This window comes from Aspergillus sydowii, assembly GCF_001890705.1.
Source record: "Aspergillus sydowii CBS 593.65 unplaced genomic scaffold ASPSYscaffold_2, whole genome shotgun sequence".
Taxonomy (NCBI): Eukaryota; Fungi; Ascomycota; class Eurotiomycetes; order Eurotiales; family Aspergillaceae; genus Aspergillus; species Aspergillus sydowii.
Window position 1 is genome coordinate 3325246 of NW_024467860.1, and position 25745 is coordinate 3350990.

General features: G+C 51.2%; 14 protein-coding genes across 14 annotated transcripts; 8 read left to right on the forward strand and 6 right to left on the reverse strand.

The window, feature by feature from the left end:
- Positions 1-506: 506 nt before the first annotated feature.
- och3 (glycosyltransferase family 32 protein) lies at positions 507-2422 on the forward strand. Its single transcript, XM_040850865.1, has 5 exons — positions 507-672; positions 740-968; positions 1032-1414; positions 1468-1985; positions 2058-2422. Exons 2-5 carry the CDS (start codon positions 800-802, stop codon positions 2248-2250), a joined length of 1263 nt encoding a protein of 420 aa, XP_040706782.1. The 5' UTR covers positions 507-672; positions 740-799; the 3' UTR covers positions 2251-2422.
- Positions 2423-3047: 625 nt separating this feature from the next.
- ASPSYDRAFT_86626 (uncharacterized protein) lies at positions 3048-3818 on the reverse strand (the record flags this gene model as incomplete). Its single annotated transcript, XM_040851697.1, has 3 exons — positions 3048-3224; positions 3343-3702; positions 3762-3818. 3 exons carry the CDS (start codon positions 3816-3818, stop codon positions 3048-3050), a joined length of 594 nt encoding a protein of 197 aa, XP_040706783.1.
- A 605-nt stretch (positions 3819-4423) lies between these two features.
- Positions 4424-6634, forward strand: ASPSYDRAFT_86627 (uncharacterized protein; the record flags this gene model as incomplete). The annotated part of the gene is made up of 6 exons (XM_040851699.1): positions 4424-4496; positions 4549-4950; positions 5000-5400; positions 5449-5988; positions 6046-6220; positions 6273-6634. The coding sequence occupies 6 exons, from the start codon at positions 4424-4426 to the stop codon at positions 6632-6634; spliced, it is 1953 nt and encodes a 650-aa protein (XP_040706784.1).
- On the reverse strand, positions 6554-8495 carry ASPSYDRAFT_76642 (uncharacterized protein; the record flags this gene model as incomplete). Its single annotated transcript, XM_040850866.1, has 9 exons — positions 6554-7507; positions 7564-7606; positions 7656-7795; positions 7838-7871; positions 7919-7977; positions 8035-8122; positions 8173-8198; positions 8242-8311; positions 8368-8495. 9 exons carry the CDS (start codon positions 8493-8495, stop codon positions 6692-6694), a joined length of 1404 nt encoding a protein of 467 aa, XP_040706785.1. The 3' UTR covers positions 6554-6691.
- A 610-nt stretch (positions 8496-9105) lies between these two features.
- Positions 9106-10581, forward strand: ASPSYDRAFT_55693 (FAD-dependent oxidoreductase; the record flags this gene model as incomplete). Its single annotated transcript, XM_040849075.1, has 5 exons — positions 9106-9178; positions 9200-9546; positions 9610-9925; positions 9989-10214; positions 10284-10581. 5 exons carry the CDS (start codon positions 9106-9108, stop codon positions 10579-10581), a joined length of 1260 nt encoding a protein of 419 aa, XP_040706786.1.
- Positions 10582-11096: 515 nt separating this feature from the next.
- Positions 11097-12569, forward strand: ASPSYDRAFT_143406 (GIY-YIG nuclease family protein; the record flags this gene model as incomplete). Its single annotated transcript, XM_040841335.1, has 1 exon — positions 11097-12569. The coding sequence occupies one exon, from the start codon at positions 11097-11099 to the stop codon at positions 12567-12569; it is 1473 nt and encodes a 490-aa protein (XP_040706787.1).
- Positions 12570-12714: 145 nt separating this feature from the next.
- Positions 12715-13299, forward strand: ASPSYDRAFT_55694 (GNAT family N-acetyltransferase; the record flags this gene model as incomplete). The annotated part of the gene is made up of 1 exon (XM_040849076.1): positions 12715-13299. One exon carries the CDS (start codon positions 12715-12717, stop codon positions 13297-13299), a length of 585 nt encoding a protein of 194 aa, XP_040706788.1.
- A 342-nt stretch (positions 13300-13641) lies between these two features.
- ASPSYDRAFT_86632 (uncharacterized protein) lies at positions 13642-14247 on the forward strand (the record flags this gene model as incomplete). Its single annotated transcript, XM_040851700.1, has 3 exons — positions 13642-13698; positions 13750-14025; positions 14077-14247. The coding sequence occupies 3 exons, from the start codon at positions 13642-13644 to the stop codon at positions 14245-14247; spliced, it is 504 nt and encodes a 167-aa protein (XP_040706789.1).
- Positions 14248-14461: 214 nt separating this feature from the next.
- On the reverse strand, positions 14462-15940 carry ASPSYDRAFT_144184 (MmgE/PrpD family protein; the record flags this gene model as incomplete). The annotated part of the gene is made up of 3 exons (XM_040841408.1): positions 14462-14597; positions 14646-15424; positions 15485-15940. The coding sequence occupies 3 exons, from the start codon at positions 15938-15940 to the stop codon at positions 14462-14464; spliced, it is 1371 nt and encodes a 456-aa protein (XP_040706790.1).
- Positions 15941-16944: 1004 nt separating this feature from the next.
- On the reverse strand, positions 16945-18753 carry ASPSYDRAFT_86634 (alpha-keto acid decarboxylase family protein; the record flags this gene model as incomplete). Its single annotated transcript, XM_040851701.1, has 1 exon — positions 16945-18753. One exon carries the CDS (start codon positions 18751-18753, stop codon positions 16945-16947), a length of 1809 nt encoding a protein of 602 aa, XP_040706791.1.
- An 811-nt stretch (positions 18754-19564) lies between these two features.
- Positions 19565-20928, forward strand: ASPSYDRAFT_55697 (aldo/keto reductase; the record flags this gene model as incomplete). The annotated part of the gene is made up of 5 exons (XM_040849077.1): positions 19565-19689; positions 19741-19827; positions 19875-19955; positions 20018-20588; positions 20623-20928. 5 exons carry the CDS (start codon positions 19565-19567, stop codon positions 20926-20928), a joined length of 1170 nt encoding a protein of 389 aa, XP_040706792.1.
- Positions 20929-21030: 102 nt separating this feature from the next.
- Positions 21031-22125, reverse strand: ASPSYDRAFT_197048 (amidohydrolase family protein; the record flags this gene model as incomplete). Its single annotated transcript, XM_040843739.1, has 2 exons — positions 21031-21965; positions 22011-22125. The coding sequence occupies 2 exons, from the start codon at positions 22123-22125 to the stop codon at positions 21031-21033; spliced, it is 1050 nt and encodes a 349-aa protein (XP_040706793.1).
- Positions 22126-22278: 153 nt separating this feature from the next.
- On the forward strand, positions 22279-24231 carry ASPSYDRAFT_172307 (cytochrome P450). The gene is made up of 3 exons (XM_040843425.1): positions 22279-22685; positions 22743-23936; positions 23990-24231. Exons 1-3 carry the CDS (start codon positions 22437-22439, stop codon positions 24140-24142), a joined length of 1596 nt encoding a protein of 531 aa, XP_040706794.1. The 5' UTR covers positions 22279-22436; the 3' UTR covers positions 24143-24231.
- Positions 24082-25489, reverse strand: ASPSYDRAFT_1168754 (alpha/beta hydrolase; the record flags this gene model as incomplete). Its single annotated transcript, XM_040840216.1, has 4 exons — positions 24082-24804; positions 24847-24938; positions 24987-25097; positions 25156-25489. The coding sequence occupies 4 exons, from the start codon at positions 25487-25489 to the stop codon at positions 24256-24258; spliced, it is 1086 nt and encodes a 361-aa protein (XP_040706795.1). The 3' UTR covers positions 24082-24255.
- Between the last annotated feature and the right edge of the window lie 256 nt (positions 25490-25745).

Genomic DNA, 25745 nt, shown 5'->3' on the forward strand with positions numbered 1-25745 from the left:
TTTGTTGGGCTCGGCGAGGCTTAGACGTCGAAGGATGTGGTTTTCTGGACTATTAGCAATTTAGCGCCGTCTTTAGAGGAAGGCTGAAGAAAGTGCAAGTGAACTAGCCAGGGGAGGAGAGAATAGGAGAGAGGGAGCGTGCTAAAAGGGGCCATCGTGGTTGGTCCTGCCTAACAGATGGTGTTTATTTCAACAAACACCCTGAAGTAGGTTCTCACTTGCAATATTGGCAGTGGACTCCACAATCAGCTCGTATTTCGAGTCTTGGTCTCGGCAGGGGTGTTTGTCGTGAAGGACAGCATTCTCCAAATCGCACCGACATCTGCGGACAGATTCGTAAATCGCGCCGCGCGTTGCTTTACCTTGGTGGCAGAATCCATGACAAGATAGATGTCTAACATTATCTCAATGTTTAAAAAAAGGTATTGTGCTGCCTGTGCCGCGGATGGGCTGCTGGCAGCCTTACTACCGTGGCAGAGCACAACCAGAAACCGCAGGGATCGCCGGTAAGATGGCGCCAAAGCCAATAAAAAGAGATAATAAAGATTGCAAAAGACCAGAGCACACTGGGGGATTTACTCCAGAGCCTTGAGGGCGTTACTGATGACGGCTCCGTTGCCCGCAAGTTTATCCTGCTCGATGGAGCTATTGGCACCGCCGTGCTAGGCAGTGTAAGAACATCTCCCCCAAGACACACCAATTAAGGACGATGTCTAGTGCTAATACGGGATACTTGAAGGAACCGCCGCCTCGTGGATGCTTAGCCTTTGATATACCTATGCGATAGCTGCTGGGCAGGATGCTACTCCCAAGACGCTGCAGACGACTGGCCACTTTTGCGATTGTCCTGGCGGTACTCGTCTGTTGGAACTCATTACGGCAGACACATGGAACACCCGTGAGAAATGCACAAGATGAACATCCGCTGCTCACAAAGTACATTCGAGGCAGCCGAGTGAAAGGCGGAGGTAGGTTGCAACCTCTGACATACCAGGAGTATCACCAACTGACCTCTCCGTCTTACATTATAGCTTTGCATCTGCCGAAAGAATGGACAGAAAGATCTCCGACTCCTGTTAATACAATCCTGGCTGCCGCGGAACTCGTTCGGAACAAGACAAGCTGTGATCCCCAGGCCTACATCGACAACTCGAATATACCGCGAGTCATCCACCAGACATGGAAGGATGAAAACATCGAGGCATGGCCACAGACATACCGCGAAAGTGCGGAAAAGTGGATGCAGGTGGTAGAAGAGAATGACATCCCATACTTATTCTGGGACGATGTCGGCGTCGCCCAGTTCATGCGATACTTCGAGCCAGATTTCGAGGCCGAGTTCTACACTCTACCCAGCAATGTCGAGCGATCAGACGTCTTTCGCATCTTGGTCTGCAAATGGATTGGCGGCGTTGTACGTATCCCATCCCATTCCCCTTTATGATATCCATATCTAACCCTCAACAGTACGTAGACATGGACACAGCACCCATCCGGTCACCCACAGAATGGATAGACCAAACCGATTTAACCTTCTGGACAGACCACAAAACACAAAAGACATACCACTCAAGCAAACCCGTAACCGCCATCGTCGGAATCGAAGCCGACACCGACCCCGAGCGAGACACCTACTGGCGCATGGGATACTTCTTCCCCATCCAGCTCACCCAGTGGTCCTTCGCATTCGCTCCCCACCATCCAATCCTGCAGATATTCATCGACCGCCTGCGCGCAACAATCCGGTTATACACTAGGAATAGAAGTAACCAGCAGGTCCTACCGGACTCGTACCCGGGGACTCTTGACTACGTGGACCCCGTGAACCTCACCGGCCCGATCGCGTTCACGGACGCAGTGCGCACTTATCTCGACACGGAGGGCGACCTACGCTGGGATGCCGTGACAGGTCTGCAGGACGGGCCTGACGGGGGTGTCAGCAAGCTCGTTGAGGATGTCCTTGTTCTGCCAATTACTGGGTTCAGGTACGTAGCTGCTGCTGCTGCTGCTTCTCGAAACCTGCATGAATATATTACGCAAAAGCTAATGTCTAGAAGCCCGGGAAGTCGTCGGTTCAGAGACATGGGATCTAAGCCTGTTACCCATCACACCGCGCGGCTATACCATCATGCGCAAGGATCATGGAGGAAGTGGAACCTGCGGGTGGAGATGGGCAAGTTCTGTCGGACGGCGTTTGGGCTGTGTAGAGACTGGTCGAAGGTGTCGCATGGGGATAGTTGGATTTTCTGATGCTTTGATATGCCTTTACGATTTGTTGTTATACCCGGACGGCCTTGATATGATCCTACAACTTAATTGTTCTACTATTATAATAAATAGATGTTGGATGTACGAATAGGACTATAGAGGAATGTGTGTCCATGCGTTGATAATGGAGATATCCCAGGGTCCAGACAGCTGCGTTCCACGAGCTGGTGCTTGATTTTATCTCCATACCTTGAAGCTGTGATCTGCGGTGCCTATGATGAAGGATTTCAGAGGCGGGACTGATCAGACCGGCAATTGTCAATATAGGAATGAATATAGGCCCCATGTGTACACGGAAAGCCTCGCAACATCCAGGCTAAGCAACGCCATGATTCCAAGCTAGAACTGCGAATGACAACTCGCTAGCGTAAATATGATCAGATGAGTAGAGTAACACCAAGCAAAGTGGCAGAGCTCGGATGTAGACAGTGATATTCTTTTATTCTTTCGATGTAGGGTTGGGGTCATCGTTCCTAGGACTAAGTTTAGATCTGGAAGTAGTTAGATTCACAAATTAGACTACTACTGGAGAGTTAATGTGTACAGTATTGCAAGGAAGTTAATATTTCCGTATTGGATTGTCGTGTCCTGTACACCATACCCTGTCACCACGTACACTTTCTGAAGCAGGAGAACGATCAAGATAGCCTACCAGTAAATTGTGCATTTCAAGACAATATCTTGATCGTCATAACTCATAATTCATACCAAAGCACATTAAAAATGTTTAAATACCACCGAACGAGAGAATGTAAGCACGATATGTTGAATACGGCCACTCAGCAGTCCGGGTCCCCTTCTACATCCCCCGTTTTCTTGACAACGACTCTCCAGCGATCATCATGGTAGACGGTTCCAGAAACCTCCCCCGAAAAGTTGGAGCACTCCTCCAAAATGTATTCGGCGTTGTCCGCAATTACTGAAAACGAGGGGAGCTCCATGGGCTCGTCCGGATTCTGGATTGGATAGGAATCAATAGGTCAGCATTATCTCATAAGACGCTCATAGCCTTTTGGAATGAATTATGCAGATTCCTTGGATGGGACAGGATAGGATAAGATAGGATAGACTCACGTCATTGCACCAGTGAATAGCCGATCTATACGAACAGCTGACCCGTGAGCATCTCCATGGCCCAATTTTAGGCGTATGTTCAAGGCCATCGAGGTATGTTATGCCGTCGTTGATACGATATCTCCGCGCGGGCCAGTATTTGCTGCACTCGAGAAAGTAGTTGTCGATGCTGGTGAGCCCCTTAAAGGTTGGATTGGCTTTGGCACCCTGTTCCACAGTGGTGTTGTGGGTGGCGGCTCTGAGCCTAGCGTAGATCTCTGCATCGGCGTCATTGAAGGCAATGTCACGGGTTCCGGAGGGCGACGAAGATGGGCCAATAGCGTCTGGGGCTTCGATGTCGGGGGTATCGACGGCGGGGGCCTGTGGAGTAGGGTTGGTTAGTATGTTAAGAGTATGAGGACGATGGAGTGGGTACACACAGCAGATACAGTCAGAGCAAGGGACGCCAGCAGGAGTATTGAAGTTAGGAACTGCATGATTGGGACAGCTTAATAATGACGGTTGCTTGAGTAGTAAGAAGTGGATGAAGAGGATTAAGTTGCAAAGCAGGCTTCATATGAACAGGTGGGATATTTATACCACAGGATATCTCCCTGTCGGCCTACATTTCCGTTGGCAAACGGAGTTAACCGCGTACAATGAATTCCCGCTCTGGTTTGTATGAGATGTAGGGAGGCAAGTTGGTTCAGTGAGTCATGAGATATCAGATTGGGCGAAAATATTCACTGAGATGCTGGTGAGAACAGCATGGGAGTTCTGGACCGCCTAGCATTCACTGATTTGAGTGCATACATCAGATGAGATAACCACAAGCAACCTATACTTTTGTCTATAGATCAGAGACAGACACGGACAACCATGTGTGAATACAACTTATTCTACTAGATCATTTGTAGTAACTAGAGGCCAGAGCACTCTGCCATCATATCCGTGAGAGCAGCCAAGCTGGAAGCACCATCGACCATGCTTATATTACCTGAATAGTACTAGTTGGTAGTTAGTTAATACTCCAACGATCCGAGCACCGGAAACTGATCGCAGTATCCGACCTCCAACTCATTCACTGCACCAGATCTTGATCATGCGCCGGTTCAAGGGCCGGTCAGCCAACGCCTGCCACTATTGCCGCACTCAGAAAGTGAAATGCAGCGGTGGTACGTTGTATCCTGTTTCATAGGCCGCACAGAGTTGTAACTTGTGATCCAGAACGTCCGTGTACAAGGTGCCAGACATCCGACAGGGACTGCATCTTTCCCTCTAAAGATCGACTCGTAACGGTGCCGGAGACCTATGTACGCACATTACAGAATGAGCTTAATCGGATCAGGCAGTCATCGCTAGCGGAACGAGATACTCCTATACGGAGAAGCGCTGAGCGTCAACGCCCGCATGATGCAAACCCCGAGCGGCTGATTGAAAATTCAACGACGGAGTACTTTGTATCAAAGCTGAAGGGTGCATGCTCTGTCATAGAGCCTGCTCAATCTCGCGAGCATGCTAGCCCAGAAACAGCTGCTAGTATTTCAAGAAGTGGGCCTTCGCACAATCATCACCGCCAGCACACGATCTCCAACTACACCTATGTCCCGCTAGATTATGAGACAAGCAGTAAGTTAAATCCTGAGTGAGGGAATAATACACTGATAAACTTGTGTAGATGCAAAAGTGGCTGTCAAGCTGCCACCATATTCCTATGCCCTCTATCTCCTCAACCAGTTTGAGACTTTCATCGGCTCCAACTACCACTGGTACCACAGGCAGAATTTCCACGACAAGATGGAGACAACCTATAACTCACCCCATAAGCAATCAGTTGATAAAGCCTGGCTTTGTTGCTTTTCAGTGGTTCTGGCTCTGGGAGAGTCATACACCTGCAGGGTCGCTCCATCATTTATAATAGACGAGACGGCCGCATCAAATAGCAACACTCAAATTTCACAGGATGCTGGACAGGCCGTCGCCCCTCCTGGAATCGAACTCTTCAAGCAAGGCCTCCTCCTGCTCAAACCGTCATACGAGGAGCCAACAATTGAGCAAATTGAAGCACTTAATCTCATCGTAGGACACCACTATGCCAAACCACCATCCATCAAGCTAACAAACCAGGCATTCTACTCCTACTCCCTAAACCGACGCCGAACAGCATACGCCTACGCAGGGATGGCCCTCCGTCTAGCGAAAATCATGGGACTGCCAACCACCCCGGACCCCCGCGACATCGAGCCCGTAGAACTCGAGCACCGAAAGAGAGTGTGGTGGACGACGATATGCATGGACCTCATGACCTGCACAGAACTGTCTATAGAACCTACAGACGGATTCGACGTCGACAGAACCGGCTTCCCAGATAACAGCAGTCTTAGTTCCATGGACGCGCGCGAGGCATTTTCGGACCCGCAGTATCTGACTGCCCAGCTGAAGCTCCACCGTATCAAGTACCGGATTATTGAGCGGATATCGGAGCTGCGGTCTGGTGATGCGGATGAGACGCATAGGCTGCTTGTCCCGTGCTTGGAGGCGCTGCGATACTGGCGATTGGAGTTTCATGCGTCCTTGGAATATGCAGAGGATGGAGGGTTTGCGGAGAGTACGCTGGCCCGGCCTGAGATGCGTACGATTGCGTCGATTTTGATGAGATATAATCAGGTAAGCTTCATCTAGTGTCCAAGATGTTCCTACAAATCTTACATCTACTTCACACAGTGTTATATTCTCCTGCTGCGGCCGCTGCTCTTGAAGCAGCTTTCTTCTCTTGTCAAGGAACAGGCACCTCTTGGAAACAATAGCAGTGATCTTGTGAGTCTAAATGCAGAGTGTCTACGAGCAGCAAGGGACAATAGTCTCATTCAGATAGCGCTTCATAAATGCCATAAGATAGGTATCTCTCCTCCTACCAACTACTACCAGAGAACGGAACTGAGCAGCTACAGCCAAATTCGGATTCTGGGAATCGCTGCATATTTTTTCCAGCCTGACGATTCAAATAATCAGCAACTTCATCATCGAAAAATCCCCGGCTTCGTTCCCCAGCACCGAGGCCAAGTCGTCGTACCAGGCTGTCCGGGACTTACTAGGGGAAATGGCCCAGGTCGGCAACTTGGCTTCGAGAGACCACGAGCTGATGATTCGGGATATCGAGGGATTGTTTGCAACTGGTCCTCTTGGGTCTATCGGGCCTACTACAGATGACATCGGTGATCTGGCTGCATGGGGTGATTTGCTTGATTTCGGCAATACAGGATTCGACGCTGCCATCTTTGACGCGTTTCCTTCATCGCTCGAGAACTTCTAGCACCTTATTCCCTGTGGGTGTAGACTGGTATAGAAATAAAAAGAAAAAAAAAAAATCCTACACAAGATACCTAAACCCCCTAACACTGTCTCCCATCTCAACCTCCTCCTCTTCCAACCTCCTATTTGCCCTCTTCAACAAAACCCTAAATCCAGTCGCAGAGAGAATCGCCAGCAGCGAGGTCGCCGCGTTAACACTCATAGCAAGCACGAATCTCGGCTTATCCTTATTCGGGTAAAGATACGGACTATAAATCGACGAGCAGTTCGCAATGGCATTCGCCAGCGCCAACGCCGCTGCCCTCTTCGCTGCAGGCCGCGGGATGGAATTGGCGATCCAGGACATGGATAGGATAAACGCCGTATAGACCCCGGGGAGCATGATCATCATGGCGAAGTAGCGGGAGGCGATCTGCGTCGTGGCAGCGGAGATAATGAAGCCTGCGATGGAGACGCAGAGGGGCAGTGTGAGGTGGAGGTATCGTTCACGCGTGCGGTCTGCGTTACGGGAGACGGCCATGGCGACGAGACAGGAGAGGAGGTAGGGTGGTGCAGTTAGTAAGAGCGTTCTGATGCGGTCGTAGCCTAGCCCTTGCACGACTGTTGGGAAGAAGTTGCTGATTGTACCGCTGGAGGTTGAGCCGAAGGCGATGGTAACCAGGAACCAGGTTTTGGGGTCTGATATGCAGAATTTGAACCCGTGGGTGAGACTCTTGGATTCGCTGGATTCGGATTCGGTCTCGGTCGTGCTTGTGTCTGCGTTCAGCCGCCACATGGCCATTTGTCTTTCTTGTTCGGTGAAGCCTTTGCTGTTGTGGGGGAAGTTGGGGAGGACGAAGTAGGCGGAGAATGCGACGACGACGGTAATGGAGCCCTATAGAATTATAGAATGTTAGCGGCAGGCAAGGTAGTGGCATAGAGTGAGTATACCTCGATAATGAACAGCCATCTCCAGGCAAGGAGTCCTCGGACACTGTATCTTTCAGCCATACTGATACTGCTCGGTAGGAGACTCTTCTTACCCATCCATGCCGTCGGTTATTCCAGTAGCAATCAAGCCTGAGAATGCACCTGAAAGCAAGGACCCGCAGTAGAGAATGGCAGTGCGCAACGAGAGTTCCTTGCTCGTGTACCAGGCACTCAAAGTCGCCATACAACCAGGCTGAAGATATTAGCTTACTTCAAGAACTGCTGGGATACTTACAAAGTATGCGGCTTCGACAAAGCCCAGGAGGAATCTTTCCATGTTAGCCAACTAGAAACTGTAAGTCCAGGGTCTTCATACCGACATGCTAGGAGGCCTCCGTAGTTATGAGTTCCTCCACTCGCACCACATAGAATACCCTGTGGATAGTAAGCAGATGGACATTGTATAGAGTCTGTGATTAACCATCGACTCACCCATAGAACCATGCAGGTAGGAAGGTATAGTGCGGGCTTCCCGACTCGAGTGAGGAATAGATTCGACGGAACCTGCATGAGGATGTATCTAAGGCTGTCAACTTCATTAAAGTATAGAGAGAACTGTGGACAGCTCACCCGACAAATAGAATACTGACGCAAGTCTAACCATATTAGCTGTAGCTTCTTTAGAAGGAGATTAAATACCTGAAACTGGACAGATGACAAGCCTAAGTCGTCTTCTATTCCAGCGAGCTTTGCTGCTGCGATGGCATTTCTGGGATGGTTAATCTTCCATGGACGTGCTTATAGAGCGTGGTATCAGATACATACCTATCCAGATAGTTTAATATATAAATCAAAACTGACATCGGCATCAGCCTAACATCAAGCTTCCTGACTAGACGCTTCTCGAGAGCATCCCGGTCCTCATCGGTGAGAGAGAGTAGTAGGGGAGGCATGGCCGGAATGGACAGAGCCAGACCGTATTCAGCCTTGTCCTTCACAGGGGTATGGGGTATCTCAAGTTTCTTTTTCTCTTCCATAGTGAAAGGGCGGCTGCAAGGGTTTGATTTTATATGAGTGGCGGAAGGAGAGTATATGCAAGTAGAGAGGATAATATGTAAACTATGGCAAGGAGGCACCATTTATACCCTGCCCAGCCTCAGGAATAGTCCGCTATCTCCCAGATTACATATCTGCAATAGTTCTCCGACCCCAGATTACCAGCTTGGCGAGGCCCTCCCCCGCAAATCTGATACTGTGCTTACTGTCTCCTCGGCCGCTACGGCTTGGAGATGTGTCTCTGATTGGTACATCGGCGGGTCTCCAACATGTCGTGCAGTGCGATTGCTGCCCCTCCAATTGGAGACAAAGATAACTCCGAATCCTTGGCTGTGCTGATATCAATGCTCGGCCGCTACGGCAAGATAGACACTTTCGTCCCGTAGGGGCCGGTGCGTGGCCGCCCAGCATAATTCCGTCTTTCTTCAACCAGGGTTAAGTATAAATGCGCCCGTCGAGTATAACAATAAATAGAAACATTCATCATTGAGAGACAAGATCCTGAAAATGTCCCAACCCTCCATCCTGATAATCGGCGGCGGCGCCTTCGGCACCTCAACCGCGTACCATCTCTCTCACCGTGGATACACCAACGTCGCAGTGTTGGATAGATTCCCTGCACCCTCAAAAGAAGCCGCAGCGACAGACTTGAACAAGATAGTCCGGTATGACTACCCAAACCCGCTCTACACAAAGCTCGGCCTCGAAGCCATGGGCGTGTGGAAGGACCCCAAGTCGCTGTTCCGTGGCTTGTTTCGTGGGACGGGCTGGATTATGGCGGCGCATGATATGACGAGGGAGTTCTTGAAGGCTGCGTATGAGGGAGCACAGAAGGCAGATAAAAAGGGAGTTAGATGGTTAACTGTGCAGGAGACAAAGAGGACTTGGCCTGAGTTTACGGGGACATTTGAGGGCTGGGTGAGTCTGTGGAGCCCTGAGGCTGGATGGGTGGGTATTATACAAGCTTCTATCCATATTCTCGGTATATAAGGGACTAAATAATGGAACAAGGTCCCCTCCGGCCAAGCCCTTCTGCGCTTCGCCCAAGCTGCGCAAGCAAACGGGGTGAAATACGTCTCCGGCGACGCTGGCTACGTGAAACAACTCCTGTTCAACGCACAAGGCGAATGCATTGGCGCCCTATCTGCCAATGGACAGACCCATCTCGCTGATATTGTCATCGTCTGTACGGGTGCGAATACAGCAGCGCTCGTTGAAGCAAAAGACGAGATCATCGCGCGCTCGCACTGCGTCGGCGTGATCCAGTTGACGCTTGAAGAGGCGGAGAAATACAAGGGTCTTCCTATTGTAGATGATTTCGAGCAGGGTATAAAACACTTGGTTACCCTTGTATGCTTCCCCCTTGTCTGATGCTAACATTATGCGTTAGGAATCCTTTTCCCACCCGATGAAAACGGGCTATTGAAGCTGTGCAGCTGCCGCTTCATCACAAACTACTACAACTCACATATTACCGGGGCTTCACTAGGTCATTCCCACGCTGACTATCCTGAGGACGGTGTCCCGAGGCAGATTGAAGAGGAAATGCGGTCTTTTGTCCGTGACATGATCCCTGAGTTGGCGGATCGGGAATGGGTTTCGACTCGAATGTGCTGGTGAGCTTACTACCATATTGATATACACATATGATACACGGGAAAGAAATCACTAATAGGATTTAATAGGGACGGCGACACCAAAGATGTTAACTTCCGCATCTGCCCCTACCCGGGCACCAAGAACCTCTTTATTGGCACGGGGGGCTCCGGGCACGGCTTCAAGTTCATGCCGATTATCGGAAAGTATATTGCGGATATGCTGGAGGGAAAACTGGACAGGCAGTATGCAGAGCTGTGGAAGTGGCGGTTTGGTGCTACGCCGGTCAAGACTGGCAAGGAACCGCACCCGTGGCCGCAGAGGGACTTGGGGGAGTTGGATGGGTGGAGGGGGAGGAATGCCAGGATTGTTAAGGGGAGGTTGTAGATATTTTATCATAGCATGATTGGTGGTTTATGTAGACAAAATGATGGTAGAGGGGTTAGTGATTCTTGCTGTTGTTCGATTGAAGCCACCGAGTTATGAGTCTTTGCCTTTATGTTTTATTAGCCTGTAATCTAAAGTATCTATCCATGACATGGACTGAAGCCGTACTGTTATTGCCATCATTGCTGCCTACTCAGTACTTAGAATAGAATAGACCACCAGCCACAGTCTGTGTGTTGTGTCTTGTATCTCTTGCACCGGTGCTGGCACTACTGCAGCTAACAGCGAACCCCTGGTCCTATTCTGTCCCTCACTGGTTGACGCAGAAAAAGCAATCACCAGGCTTCTATTTTCACCACCCCGGCGCTTAAATACAGACAGGGATACAACACAGCCCCAGCGGCGCAGTTGTGTGCCTTGCTGTGGCATAATGGCCTCTCCCCATATTTGAAGGTTCGGCCCGGGTCGTTGTGGCAACTTCTCTGCTCCACTGAGAATTAAATTCACGAGTGAGAATGGCTTCGACTAGCGATAATCTTGCCACCCCCTTATTGGTAGGCCAGTCACCTTCGGAGGTGTTGTTGGGGTCGTCTATCTCGCCTATCTCGTTGGATGATGAGGACGGTCTACCAGAGACACCCTCCCCTTGTGTGAGGAGGGAGTCGAAGCGCGTGGAAAAGAATCGTCGGAAGACTCCGAATGATCGATTTATCAAAGATCTGGAGCGAAAGAACCAGTCGCCTGAGTTCGCTGCCATACTTCGCAATATCAGCGGTTCGTCGCCTGATGGAGAATCAGCCGAGTCTGGATCAGATGGCCTGGATGAAGCAAGATCGCATGATGATACAGACAATCAGAAACATGATCAGCAGATTCCACCTTCAGCTGAGTCTTCAAGCCCAGAAGACGACTCCGCTGAGCCATTACCCTCCTTAACCCCAAACCGAAATACCCTCCAAGAAATATTCCGCGACATGAGAGACGTAATGGCATCCTCCTACGACGAGAAACCAGGCCAGGTATACATCCTCTTCGACCGTCTAGACGAAAGCCCTTTCTTCAAAATCGGCAAGTCCACCGACACCAGAAAGCGAACAGTGACGCACCTGCAAAAGTGCCAGCTCAAGACATGGGCGTCTCGGGCGAGACCAGCAACACCCATCCGGATGCCCATGCGTCTAGAGCGCCTGGTGCAGGCTGAACTGCAGAATCTCAATTATGTTCCAGACTGTCACTGCACCGTTAGCCATACTGAATACTTCTGGGGACGGAAAGAGACGGGTTTTGAGTCGTTGGACTTTTGGTGTCAGTGGCTGCAGCGTCATGAACCGTACGACTGCGATGGGCAGCTTAAGGGGTTCTGGGCCGACCGATTGGAAATATTCCAGGCTGATCTCGGAAAATACTTCAGATGTGATAGTCCTTCATGCGCAGTACAAGACGAGGACACCCCGTCCTGCCGTGACTGTCTGCGAGCTGGGTGGAAGAAATGGACAGAACCAACACCGGAAGACGAACTCGACTACGCCTGCAGAGCGAACGTCCCGTTCAAACCAGTTCAAAAGACCATTCAGTTGCTGAGCAGGGTTGGATTCGTGAGGTCCTCCACTCTGGTATCGTTTGCCGGCTTGATCGGTATGCTGTTGTCGATGTGTAAATGGCTTTCTGATCCCAGCGTCTACCTGTCCCTCATACCTCTCAGGCTTCTGGCATTTTGGTTTGAGCCAAAGTCTCAGCTGCCAGAGTCTGTGATTCGGTTCTTTCTTTCATTTGCTGATGCGGTTCTCCTGGTTGTTTGTGTTTATGCTCGATTTCAACACCGCGATGGATCTGTTGGCGGAAAGGGGGGTCAAAGAAGGTCCCCTAAGAGAATAAAGAGGAGCAGTGTTGGAGAGGCAAGACAGGGAGATGCAGAAAACTCTCTAGGAAGCAGAACTGACACAAGTGGCGTGAGTGCCACTGGAGGCGGAAATGGCGCAGCAGGGTGATTGTGTTATTGCATGATCCCTGGCCTTATGATAACTGGACTAATAATACACGGGCTATGACTCAACCACGGGGCACTGGGCAATTTATATTCTGTTATTCCACCTCAACAATACCTTTGACAACTACTCTCTTCATTTATACAAAATGACCCAACCAATCCTCCAGCTGCCCAAGTCCCGCTGTCTGATCAGACAGTTCGACTCCTCCCCCGCAGAAGAGGAAACACTCTCCGCAGTGGCAAACAACCCGCGCGTCACGAAATACATGACCAACGCGTTCCCAAGCCCATATACAATCCCCGAAGCCCAGAAATGGATCGCATTCACCAAGTCCCAGTCGCCAGTCCGCGACTTTGCCATCTGCGACGCAGAAACCAACTCCGTGATCGGCACCATCGGGCTCAAGCCGAAAACAGATATCCACCACCGCACCATGGAACTCGGGTACTGGGTTGGCGAGACGCATTGGGGGAGGGGCATTGCGACGGAGGCAGTCAAGCTCTTTTCGGCGTGGGCGTTTGCCAACTTTGAGCATCTGGTTCGGTTGGAGGCGGAGGTTATTGAGGGCAACGATGGGAGTAGAAAGGTTGTGGAGAGGGCTGGGTATATCTTCGAGGGCAGGAGGAGGTTGGCTGTTGAGAAGAATGGTGTTCTCTTGGATACGTATAATTATTCTCTGCTGAGGGAAGAGGGAGAGACGCACGAGGGTTCGAAGACGGCCTGGCCGTGATGGATATTAGTATTCACCTCTACTTATTGTCTACTGTCTTCTCCAGGTTCCATGTGGCTTCCATGTGGTAAATTAAGTATGTTCTGGAAGGCTGTACCGTATTCATTCACTGCCATGTGGTTCTGCTGTGCCCCATGGGGAAGGGACGCTTAAGCGAGCTCTCACTGCCAGTCACAGCTATAAATGCCTTTGATTCTCTTCTCCCTCACTCTTCTCTCACCTCAAGCATCCTCTCGTTCTTCAAAGCTCTCTCCATTCGTTCTTTAATACTTCATCACTCGTTCTTCAACGCTTCTTCAACGCCTTATCACTCGTTCAGCTACTTGTCAACTGACCTCCACCATGCATTCCCTCGTGATGATCCTCCTGCTTGCAGTCCTTGCTTTGACTGCTTCTGCTGTATGTCCTACCATCTCCATATCAATACAATACTAACGGATACGCTCGTAGGCACCCAGCCAACCCAACGAACCCGTCCCAATCAGAGTTCCCTCCTCTGTCTTCGACACTGCCATCGAGCAGCCTGACAACCAGGTCAACTCCACCAACTTCCAGCTTCGCGAGTACGAGCATGTCACCTGCGGCGACTGGGGCGATGTCGATGTACCTGAGATCGAAGTCGGCATAGACTACCTTCGCGGTGTTAAAGGCGAGCCCCATCTCGACGGGCATACCTGTGAGCGTGTTAGCTGCTCATGGAACTCGGGCATCTACTGGTGCAACGACGTGGGTGCCAAACTCCCCATGCTAGACAATGTTACTGACCTATCATACTAGAGGAACACACACAGACACCTACCGGGGTACTATAACATTGCTGACGGAGCCGCTGTGATCTTGAGGACTTGCCAGCCTGTCTTTGGAAGTACTGGCACTCTTTATCACAATGATGACTGGCGAGCTATTATCGCACGTCCTTCTAACACTGGCGACGACAAGAATTGCTAGGGAGTGGTCTTTATATTATCTCTCTTGTCGGATGGGCTCATTCTCTGTTGATGCTGTCCCGCGTACCCGGTCATATGTTACATCTTGTTTTCACTGGCATGGCCAGGACTGTTTATGGCCATCTTGGCATCTTATTCGAACCTGAGATTATGAATGAATGAACCAGTGCATTTAGCATATGCATTGTTGACGCTGTTAAAGGAGCAATCCCTATTCAAGCAAACGAGTATCTCTCTATTTTGTCCTGAGCCTCCAAATTCCATATCCTCTGCACAGCATCCTTGAAAGCCGGAATATCCTGGACGTGGCCATACTGCGCAAGAGCCAGAGCCTTTGATTCAATCTCCTCCCTGACAAAGAAGTCAGCTTGAGTGAAAAAAATTATAGCAGGAACATACCTGGTCAACGTCCAACCTGGGTCCCCCTTGACGACATCCACCGACCTCGTCAAGGTTCTCCCATCCTTTGTTTCAACAACAACCCTTCCCAACCACCTAGCCGGGAACTCTTTATTGATATCCTCATCAAGCACCATGTTCACCTTCCCCTGCAACTCCCGCAACTCAGAGTCTACTAAATCGGCCTCCGTAAAGTCCATCAGCCCAGCAGACCCCTTCTTCGCCGCAACCGCCAACACAAAACCCATCGAGAATTTGCTCTGGTGCACCGTCTTCCCTTCCCCACTAAGGCTCAATACATCAATTGCCGCTTTGTACGTATACGCGGTGATCCTCGCAATATCAGTATACTTGACCCCTTCCTCCTTCAACAACGCAAGCAGCGCATCAGCCGACGGATGCGTGTGTCTACACGAAGCATGCCACTTGAAACTCGACTCAAGAACAGACCACTTCTTCCCTAAATCACAGTCAATCGCAGTAGGCGTGGGGTCAAGATTCCCTAGCGTAGCGCCCATCCCTCTCGCCCCTTCTAGGATATCGGCTGTCCCTAGGAGTCCCGACGCTGAGGTATAAGCCGAGAATACACCGGCCGCGCACGCCTGCGCCGTGTGGACCTGCTTGCTATGCGTCGCGTCGAGTAGGAACTGCCATAGACCAGCCGCCTGCGTCCCCGCCGTACCGATTGCCGAGACGAATTGGTTGACGTTTAGACGGAGCAGGTACGCGGTTGTTGCTGCGGCGCCGAGCACGCCTGTTGTGGCTGTGGTATGGAATTTCTACACCCACAATTAGTAACTGAAAGGATGTATCACGGTGTATCACGGTAAGTGAGGTACCTCGTAATGAGCTTTCCCTAGATACTCGCCAGCCCGACAAGCGAATTCATACCCGATCACGCAGGCGGTTATAAACTCTTTCCCGCTCGCGCCGACATCCTGCGCAACCGCCAACGCAGTCGGAAAGATGATCGTCGCCGGATGCATCACAGAACTATTATGCAAATCATCCTGCTCAACAACATGCGCCGAAGCCCCATTAACCAGCGCCGCAAACGCCGGCGAGGTCCGCACCTCGGGGGACCCGATGATCTCGCACTTCCCGTCTGCGGGACCCATCTTCTTTGCGTACTCCAGCATCGCCGTCACGGCGATGTGGTCCCGGCCTGCGACGGCGCAGGCGAGTGTGTCCACGAAGAAGTCCTTTGTGCGGTTTATGACGGGAGCGGGCAGGGTGTCGTAGCTTAGGGACACGGCCCATTCGACGAGGGTGCGTGTGCGAGTGTTGGATGACATTTTCTTTCTTTCTTTCCTTTGCTTTTCTATTCGATTATTTTTCCTCTTTTCCCCTCTGATTTCTTTCCTTTGATTTCTTTCCTTCGGTTTGGTATAGATATGGCGTGGTGGGGGTGGATGGTGTATATATGGTAACCGAATAGCCGAGTCGGCTTCTTGCTGGAATGTGGGGTAAATATGGGCGCCGAGATCGGCAGAGCTTATCCATCTGAGTAGATGAGGACTGTTGAAGACTTTAATATAAGCATTTTTGGTATGCCTGACGTGGATTGAGAAGATCATGCTGGTTAACGGCTGGGCTGTCAATTGTACTGGACTTTGATGTTCAGATTGTTGTGCTTTGCAGGCTTCGGTATTCAATGCCGTCTAAATGAGTGTCAGTTGGCTTCTTTGGTAAATAAATTTGTCAATGTCTATTTAGTCAACAAATGGTTAGAGTGCCAAATATAACGGGACCATGGGATGGACTTGGTAGAGGTCTCACATGAACGATGTCCAGTTGCCAGTTGCAAAGCAGTCCTGTTGTGAGCAGTCGGCCTGAGGTGAAGCTCTGAGATGAAGTACAGCGGACAGAGCACGTGCCCTGAGATAGGACATTCACTGCTTCGCACTGTAAGTTCCATATATGAAATAGCTTCAAGCACAATATTCCCTTTTGGTATCCACTGCTCGCCACCTCGCAGCTGGTGGATACATCCATCAAACTGTACAAGCGTATCGTCTTCCAAATTCGCCAACTCAATCTAGCCAAAATGAAGTATCTAATCGCAACACTCCTCTCCCTCCCCGCAGGCATTGTCACTGCCACTGCCGTAAGTCATTGCAGTCGTCAGTCTCAGCCTCCACTAACCCATTCCGTTTCCTCCTTCCAAGATCCACATACAGTGGCATGCATTCTTAAAGGTGGAGCTCGCATGTCTTTTGGTCTCATTACGCTTAATGAACAAAAGACCGACATTATCAAATGCAATTGAATCTATCGTCTACTTTTTGTCTGCAACATTCTAAACACTGTCTCCGCTGTTCCTCCTCGCAGCCATCTGCACCAAACTCTTCAACTCCTCCGGCGCATCCTCCCTCCCCATAACAACCTCCACCATACAAAACCCCTTACCCGCAGCAACCTCTTCATCGGCAAGTACATCTAACAGCTGGCCCCAATTCTCAGCCCTCCTCGTCACAACCGGGTAGGAAGGATCATCAACCGGCGCCCCAAAGAAACTCGGCGCATCGAGGTACTTCCACGGATGCACGTCGATATAATCAGCCTTCATTCCATGGATATACCGCTCGATCGTGTACCCGTCATTGTTGATTAGGAAGATTATCATGTCGAGTTTATTGCGGTACATATCGCTCAGTGCCTGCGCGGTCATCTGGAAACTCCCGTCTCCCTCGAAGCAGATTGTCCTGCCGGCTGTGCTGTTGTTATGGACAGCCATATCCTTCAGCGCTTGAGATACCCCAGCCGCCGAAGCGAGTGCATATCCAATCGACAGCCATAACACAGAGCTAATCATCTTTACACCCGGTGGTAGAATCAGATAATTCACACCCAGAGAAGCCGTGCCTGTCTCCGCAATGACAACATCGTTTGGACGCAGAAATTCCGAAACCCTCGTCCAGAACGTCTTCTGGTCGATTTCCGCATCCCGGATAGGCGCAGGCAGGGCGCCAAGAAGCTCTCGGGGCCGCGGGAGAGGTGGGTATCCCACCCAAGCTGACTGTCGGTATATATCAGTGTCATGTAATCCCTCAAGCACCCGTCGTAGGAGAGGCTTCGTATCAGCATGTACCGTCCACCCATCAATGCTGATAGAGGTCCGATGGATAGAGACCGTATTCTCGACGGGCGTGAGACTCCTGAACCCAAAGGTATTTGTATCCGCATCGAGCGGCCCAAAGCGGATAACCAAGTCAGAGTATCGAACCCGTCTGGCGTGCGCATCGGACAGGACCTGGGATCTGGCTGCGGTGCGGGTACCGGCTGCGGGACCGGTGTATACGCCGTGGAAGTTGTGGAGGGTTTCGTTGACGGAGCCCTTGCCAAAGGGCGTCACGTATGTCGGCCAGTTGGTGGCGCGGATGAATTCGTCTGCCTCGGGGAGGAGGTTATAGCGGGGCGTGAACCCGTCGACGATGATTGCTGGGCGTTTGGCGTTATTGATTCTGCTCAGCAGGGTGGAAACGGCGAGGGTTTCGATGCCGTCGTCGGCGTTGCTTGGTCTGAAGGAGGGATTGATGGCGTGGTTCAAGTTAACTGACGAGACCTTTGCCTTGACCATGTCTGTTGGAAGTTCGATGTAGACTGGACGACTCTCCTGCAGACATTGCCGGAGAGTGCTATCGATCAGCTCCGGTGCAGTAGCAGGATCGTCTAGGTTCGCCTGCGCACAGGTGAAATTCCTGTATACATCCGCGAACCTCCTGAAATCCCCATCTCCCAACGAGTGGTGCAGATTCAGGCCCTTCCTCTGCGCACTCGTTGGAGGACTCCCGACGATATGCACGACTGGGGCTTTCTCTGCATACGCACCCCCGATGCTATTCACGGCAGAGAGCTCGCCGACGCCGAATACTGTTATCAGTGCTGAGATGCCCTTGATGCGAGCGTATTCGTCTGCGGCGTATCCACCGTTCATCTCGCTGGCGTTTCCTGCCCAGTGTAGACCGCCGGGCTTCAGGTAGTCGAGAGCAACGAGGTTGTAGTCTCCTGGGACGCCGTGGATGGTTCGGACGCCGAGTTGATGGAGTCTTGTGAAGAGGTATTCGGCCAGGTCGACCTTGTTCTCACCATTGGTAATGGCCCCCATTGTGGCAATAGTATCAATGGTAGGGCTGAAGTGATGCTAGAAGTAGACTGCAGAGGATACAAATCGGGGGGATTTGCGGTGTTTATGAGGTTTATCATGTAAGAGAGAAAGAATTGGATTCATTGTGCGTTCGCTTGTTCTATGTCTTTAATTGAGCAGGTAATGAATGCTAATTCACAGTTTGAATACAGCGAATGCTTTCACCAATTGCCCTTGGTCTGGAACAGGCCTTGTATCGAGATGATATACAGATATTCAGTCATTGTCTACCTTAATAAAGCCATTCTGGATTTTATCATTTACAGTACAATGTCGAGCAGATGGGAGGTGACAGTAATCATTCCAAGGCTGATATGCCGAGTCTCCTGGTGATATTCAAGGAGTGTATATCGGAATTGAATGAGCTGTGGTTATTAAATCCTTTGTTTGCCAGTTCATTTGCTGGACGGTCATGAGCAGTTCGAGCTGGAGACTAGAACGTAGTAAAGACAGGGCCTTGCATTGTATTGTGTTCATACTATGTGTCTTGGTGTTTATAGTAATGGCATTATTCAGCACCCTCTAACTTACATCATAATGATTTTAATGATTTTATGTCCGCAGCAACAACGCTTTTAAGGCTAAGTCCGAATCCACCGTAAGCACATTACATTGGATTGTCCAATGGAAAGACGCTATACTCAACCCCTCATCAAACGTCTCCACTGGATCATATCATCGCGCTGCCGTCGTGCTGTTATAAAGGCAATGTCGTGAACGTCGGAAGTGAGACCCTGAAGTATCACTGGATCGAACTAATACACGGTTGATCATGTCTATCTTTGCACCAGCCCCGAAGCCTCCCAGCCTGCTTGGCTACCACCGAGTCCTCTCGCCCACGGCCGGCGTCAAGGTGTCCCCGCTATGTCTCGGGGCTATGAACTTTGGCAATGCCTGGTATGCAGTCCGCTTTGTAGATTTTAATCTATTGATCTAATATGGTTAAAGGAAAGAGTTCATGGGTGAGTGCAATAAAGAGCAGACCTTTGCGCTCCTCGACGCCTTTTACGAAGCAGGCGGCAATTTCATCGATACGTACGTAGTCTCCTAGGATTCTTTAAAGTACCTTGCTAACTGGCCAGTGCGAACAACTACCAGTATGAAGAGAGCGAGGCTTGGATAGGCGAGTGGCTGCAGAAGCGCGGAAACCGTGACCAGCTGGTGTATGTTACCCAAAGCCCATGGCAACCATGACAACCAATATAGTTCTGTACTGATGATATAGAATCGCAACAAAATACACAACCGGCTTCCGCAACAACCACCGCGACACAGAGCCCATCCAATCCAACTTTGTCGGCAACTCCTTCAAATCCATGCACGTCTCCGTCAAGAACAGCCTGAAAAAGCTGCAGACGGACTACATCGACATCCTCTACCTGCACTGGTGGGACTTCACCACCTCCGTCGAGGAAGTCATGCACGGCCTCAACAGCCTCGTCACCGCAGGCAAGGTCTTGTACCTCGGTGTCTCGGACACGCCCGCCTGGGTCGTCGTCAAGGCGAACGACTATGCGCGCGCGAATGGCCTGCGCCCCTTCTCGGTGTACCAGGGGAAGTGGAACGCCGGGTACCGCGATATGGAGCGGGAGATTATCCCCATGTGTCGCGACCAGGGGATGGGGATTGCGCCGTGGGGACCGCTCGGTGGGGGCAAGTTCAAGACTGCGGAGGCGAGGAAGGCCGCGCAGGGGGATTCGAGTAACAGGGGGGCGCAGCTGAGTGAGACGGATGTGAAGATTTCGGATGCTTTGGAGAAGGTTGCGAAGAGGAAGGGGGGGACGCTACACGCTGTGGTTAGTATATTTCCTCTGCTTATTTGAAATATAGTCCACTAACGAGACACAGGCACTCTCATACGTGATGCACAAGGCGCCCTACGTATTCCCCATCGTTGGCCAGCGCAAGGTCGAGCATCTCAAGGCCAATATCGAGGCGTTGAGCATCAGTCTGTCTAGCGAGGATCTGGCTGAGATTGACGGCGCAGCGGACTTTGATGTTGGATTCCCCATGAACTTCATCTTTAGGGAGTTCTCGACCAGCAACACTGCCTCTGATGTCTTCCTGACCCAGGCGACTGCGCATGTCGATGTGCCTCCGCACGCTCCGCCAGTTCAGAACAGACAGAGTTTGTAGTTTCGCTAGGTTTAACATCTTATCTAGTTTTCATAAAAATCAAACACTTAAAACGCTCTGTGGTGTAACTCCTGAAATTACCCTTATGTATACATCCTCATACTACAGCTCACTCTTTCGTAGACCCGCCAACCGCGGAAACAACTTCAACGCATTCCGATAATTAATCATATTCCTCAACTCCTGATCCATCTCATACCCCTCCAGCTCCTCCAAAAACGCCGGGTAAGCCGTAACCGGCGCATACGGGAAATCACTGCCATACAGGATATGATCATGCGGAACCATCTTCAGTAGCATATCCAGCACCTGCGGCGCCGAACTCAGCGCGAGGTCGAAGTAGAAACTACGAAACGCCTCCAGGGCCTTATCATGCGTCGTGCCCATACGGTGCGAGACTGCAAAGTCCGGCGCTTTCTTCATGGGCGTTGTCACCCGCGAGATCAAGTACGGCAGGGTCCCGCCTGCGTGCGACAGGATCACCTTACAGGCTGGATACTTGAGTCTTGTGCTGTTGGTGATCATGTCCATTGCCGTGCGGGTGGTTTCGTGAGGGTAGTCGATGGCCGGCTGTGGGAGTTTCGGGTTCACAGGGTTCGTATCGACCGGGTGCGTGGGGTGGATGAAGACGACGCACCCTCGTCTGTTAAGCTCCGCCCAGATGGGTTCCACGTCTGCATGGCCGAGATATGTATTCGATGAGCCGTAACGTGTGAACAGCGTGACTCCATCTGCATGCAGGGTATCCAGCCCGTAGGCGATCTCGGCGAGGGCGTCCTGTGTGTCGAGGATGTTGGGCAGCGATACGAAAAAGGCGAACCGCTCGGGCTCCTGATTGCGCAGGTCTGCCGAGTATTCGTTCATCTGGCGCGCGAGCTGGGCTCGTGCTTGACGGTCTGGGAGAATGCATGCTCCTGGGGCTGTCACGGAGAGGACAGCAGTCTGCACGCCAACGCGCTTCATCAGCAGTTTCGAGGCGAGCGGGCTCCAGTGAGGCGTTGGCCAGCCGCTGGGATCGCCTCCTTGGTCTTCGACGGCTGTTTCCAGTTAGCGAGAGGCATTGAATAAGTAGTATTACATACCCTTGGCGTAGAATCGTGGGACGCAGTGGTGGTGGGTATCGATCTTGTTCACTGGGGGGCTGTGGCTCCATCCAACAGCCTTGTCCCGGAGCCAGTCAAGGGCGCGGTCGGTCATGTTGCAGTGGCTGATGTTGCTCAAGGACACGAGCAGGAGAAGTGCGATGGAGGACAGAAGGATGGTTAGCATGATGATGTGGCCATGCATGGTTGGTCCCACTGCTCTTAAGAATGATATCACGGAACTGTTCCGGTGGCGACATTCACCATCGGGTTGGATCCGGCGCACGGCCTGATACCGCGATATAAATGTGCAAGGTGGGGTTACTATGGATGATAAAGTTATTGTACAACATCTCGTCTATCGGGCTGCCGCCGGTTAAAAGCCATATGTCGCATCTTGTCTGTACAGACGTCTAGCAAGACACCATGGTCAGCACAGTTCGCGCACAAGTATTCGCAGCTGCCGAAGCATATCCAACCAGCACGATCATCGTAGCCATAGCCGCATGCCTAGTGACAATATTCCTCGCGATTCGAGAGATATTCACCCCGGTTGGGAAGCGGAGACCACCCCCTGGGAAGACATGGAAGCTCCCTCCTGGCCCTCGAGGCATACCGATATTTGGCAACCTCCCTCTACTTCGCAAGGCACGAGATGACCAAGATTTTAAACTGGTGCGTCAGCATCATGTACCCTGATATCAAACAGGAGAACTGGCTGACCGGATACAGCACAACGACCTCGCCAAATACGGCGAGATGACCACGCTCCACCTCGGATCAAAGACCTGGGTTCTGCTCAATAGCAAACGCGTTGTCAGTGAAATCATCGCTAAGCGCGGCACTCTCACCAATGGCCGAAGTCCCATGCCTATTGCCAGTGGGATCGTCAGTCGCAACGCACGCTCCCTCCTGCTTCCCCCCTCAGGATGGACAGAGAAACGACGAGTAATGCATTCGCTGCTTAGCGGGACTGCCCTAAAACAGTACGGATCGTGGCAGGAGCTCGAAAGCACACAGATGCTCGCAGAGTACCTGTTCCAGCCGGAGAGGTGGTACCGCCATCATTACCGCTACGCAAACTCCGTCGTGCATCGCATTGCACTCGGCGAGCGACTGACCAAGACGGGGAGAGAGCTGGCTGATCTACAAGACGTCGTCACGTACTTCGTTGGCAGCATCGGCTCCAGTCTGGTTGACTGGTTTCCTGAGCTTGATAAACTCTCCCGTGTTCTCCAGCCATGGCGGAAGCACTGGGAGAGGCTTGGTGACTGGAACGAGGAGGTCTACAAATCGTGGTGGATTCCGGTCAGGGAAAAGGTAGAGCAAGGCACTGCGCCTCCGTCTTGGGTTCGTGATGTCCTTTTGCACCCAGATACCAAGTTCACCGGCGATGACCGGGAGGCCATGTATGTCGCTCTGCAGCTTCTCGAGGCTGGGTCCGATACAACCAGAGAGGCGTTAAACATATTCGCAATGGCCGCGATTTGCTATCCCGAGAAATTCCAGAAAGCTAGGGCAGAAGTGGATCGTATATGTGCTAGTTCTGGGGCAAATGCCCGTCTGCCAGGGATCGGCGACCTCGAGCAAATGCCCTACATCTGCGCGATGATCAAGGAGCTCCTGCGATGGAGGCCTATTTTCCCCTTCACCCCTGACCATGTGCTCACTTCCGACATGGAGTTTGAGGGCTATTACTTCCCGGCAGGTGTTGGGTTTGTGATCAACGAGGTCCCAGTGTGCAACGAGTGCGAGGATCCAGAGGAGTTCAGGCCTGAACGGTGGCTGGACGGACATCAATTTGACCCAGCACATGGGCTTTGGCAATTTGGCGGAGGTCGTCGCATTTGCGTTGGATATAGACTGGCATTTAGGGGATTGTTCATCAATGTGGCGCGTTTGGTGTTTTGCTACGACTATGCAGCAGTAAGTCAACGAGCAGTGCAGGAGCAGGCAATGAACTGACTGACGTCTACCAGGCTGGGCCATACAACCCAAACCGCTTGAACCACCACAGAACTGACGAGCCATTCCCGGTGAAGGTGACTCCAAGGAGTGAGCAGCACGTCAGTCTAATCTTGGACGAAGGAGCTTTACTGCAGGTTTTGGACGATGCAAAACGGCGGATATAAAATTGATTCAGTATATAGAGCAATATAGAAGGACGGCTAAATGCCATGAGTGTTTCACAGTGGAGAGGTAATACGATTAGGATGTGGACTAGTTGGAAATTCATATATCTAGTTCACTTTAAACAAGCTATAACAAAATCTGTAATGGCCCTTGTTGTTGCACTGGAGTCCCTTCCAGCTGAGAAATCCATCAATGGTCCATCGTGGGCTTCGTCTGCCATGAATAGGGCAACCTCGCCCTGGCTCTTTCTCTTCAGCATCCTGCCCAGCTGCTGGACATGGTCGCTGAAGGCCTCCTCGTGGCCACCAGTCACGAGAATACGATCCACAGCCTTGAGACCGTCCCACCAGCTTTCCGGAACATCGAGGGCCATTCCCCAGCCACTTCCAGCACAGATCTCGTCGTTCCAGGGAGAACGCTCGACAAGGTAGAGTCCCCATTTTTCCACGACCTCCCTACCAAGCACATCGGCACTACACCATCTTCTGTAGGAGGGGGTACTAAAGTTGAATGATGCAAGAGGTGAAACAAGGAAGCACCCTCTAACGGGGCTCTGTAGGTCAGGATCACTCCGTATGCCCTCAAATAGATACGGACGGTGGAGATGGGCCATGAGACCAAGCGACAGGTGCCCTCCTGCAGAGTCACCTCCGAAGACAATCTATAGAGATTAGTTCTGATTTAATCAAGGGGGCCGACATACATCAGATGGTCTATATCCATTATCCAATAGATGGTTCAGTGCGAAAATTCCCTGGGTCATTTGTCTGGGATACGGACTTGTCGGAACCAGGTCTGAACAGTAAGTATGCGTCTCATCATTTTCTCAATGCCGATCCGAACCGTATTCCAGAATGCACACGCTCAGCTGGATCCCAGCCTTTTCTGCCTCCATTCTGATATATTCCATCCAGTCCAGGTGTCCTTTGGAAAGCGGCATCACATATCCACCACCTCTCGACCTTAGCAGTGGTTTGACAACGGGGCGGTGCAAAGGAACATAACATCATACCGTGGAAGAAAAGGACCACTTTATTCGATTTTCTTGGTCCTAGCCAGAGCAGGCGAGTAGCATTGTCGGCTGCTAAGATATCCACCGCACGGCTGGCTCCATGGGACCCGACCCATGCATCATATACGTCGATAGTGTATGGCAGGATTGCCTGCAGTTGATCTGGGGGGGTTTTGGCCATCAGTGCCCCAGCAAATCCATTCCGTACGGCCGGGCCTAGAGGCAGTTGTTTGAACCATGCACGGACAATAGCGCCTGGGATTCGGAATGCTGCTGATGGCAGGACATGGAAGATGAGGGTATATAGAAAGCGCCAATTCGCGAAAGCTGTCATTTTCGATGTCCGTGTATTTTCACTCACCACTGCAGATAAAACGTTGCCTAGGTATTCCTGAGGATATAATCACAATGTATTCGATATCCATGAACGGAATGCACCGAAGAGTCCGGAATGCTTCCGGTAGAGGAACCAACAATCGCGCTGGCTCCACCGATGGATCCAATAATTTCCAGTCTCGACCTCTGGCTCATCATTCGATTGGACTCCACTGTTAATCCCCGCAGACAGTGCGTGTCGTATAACCGGAACG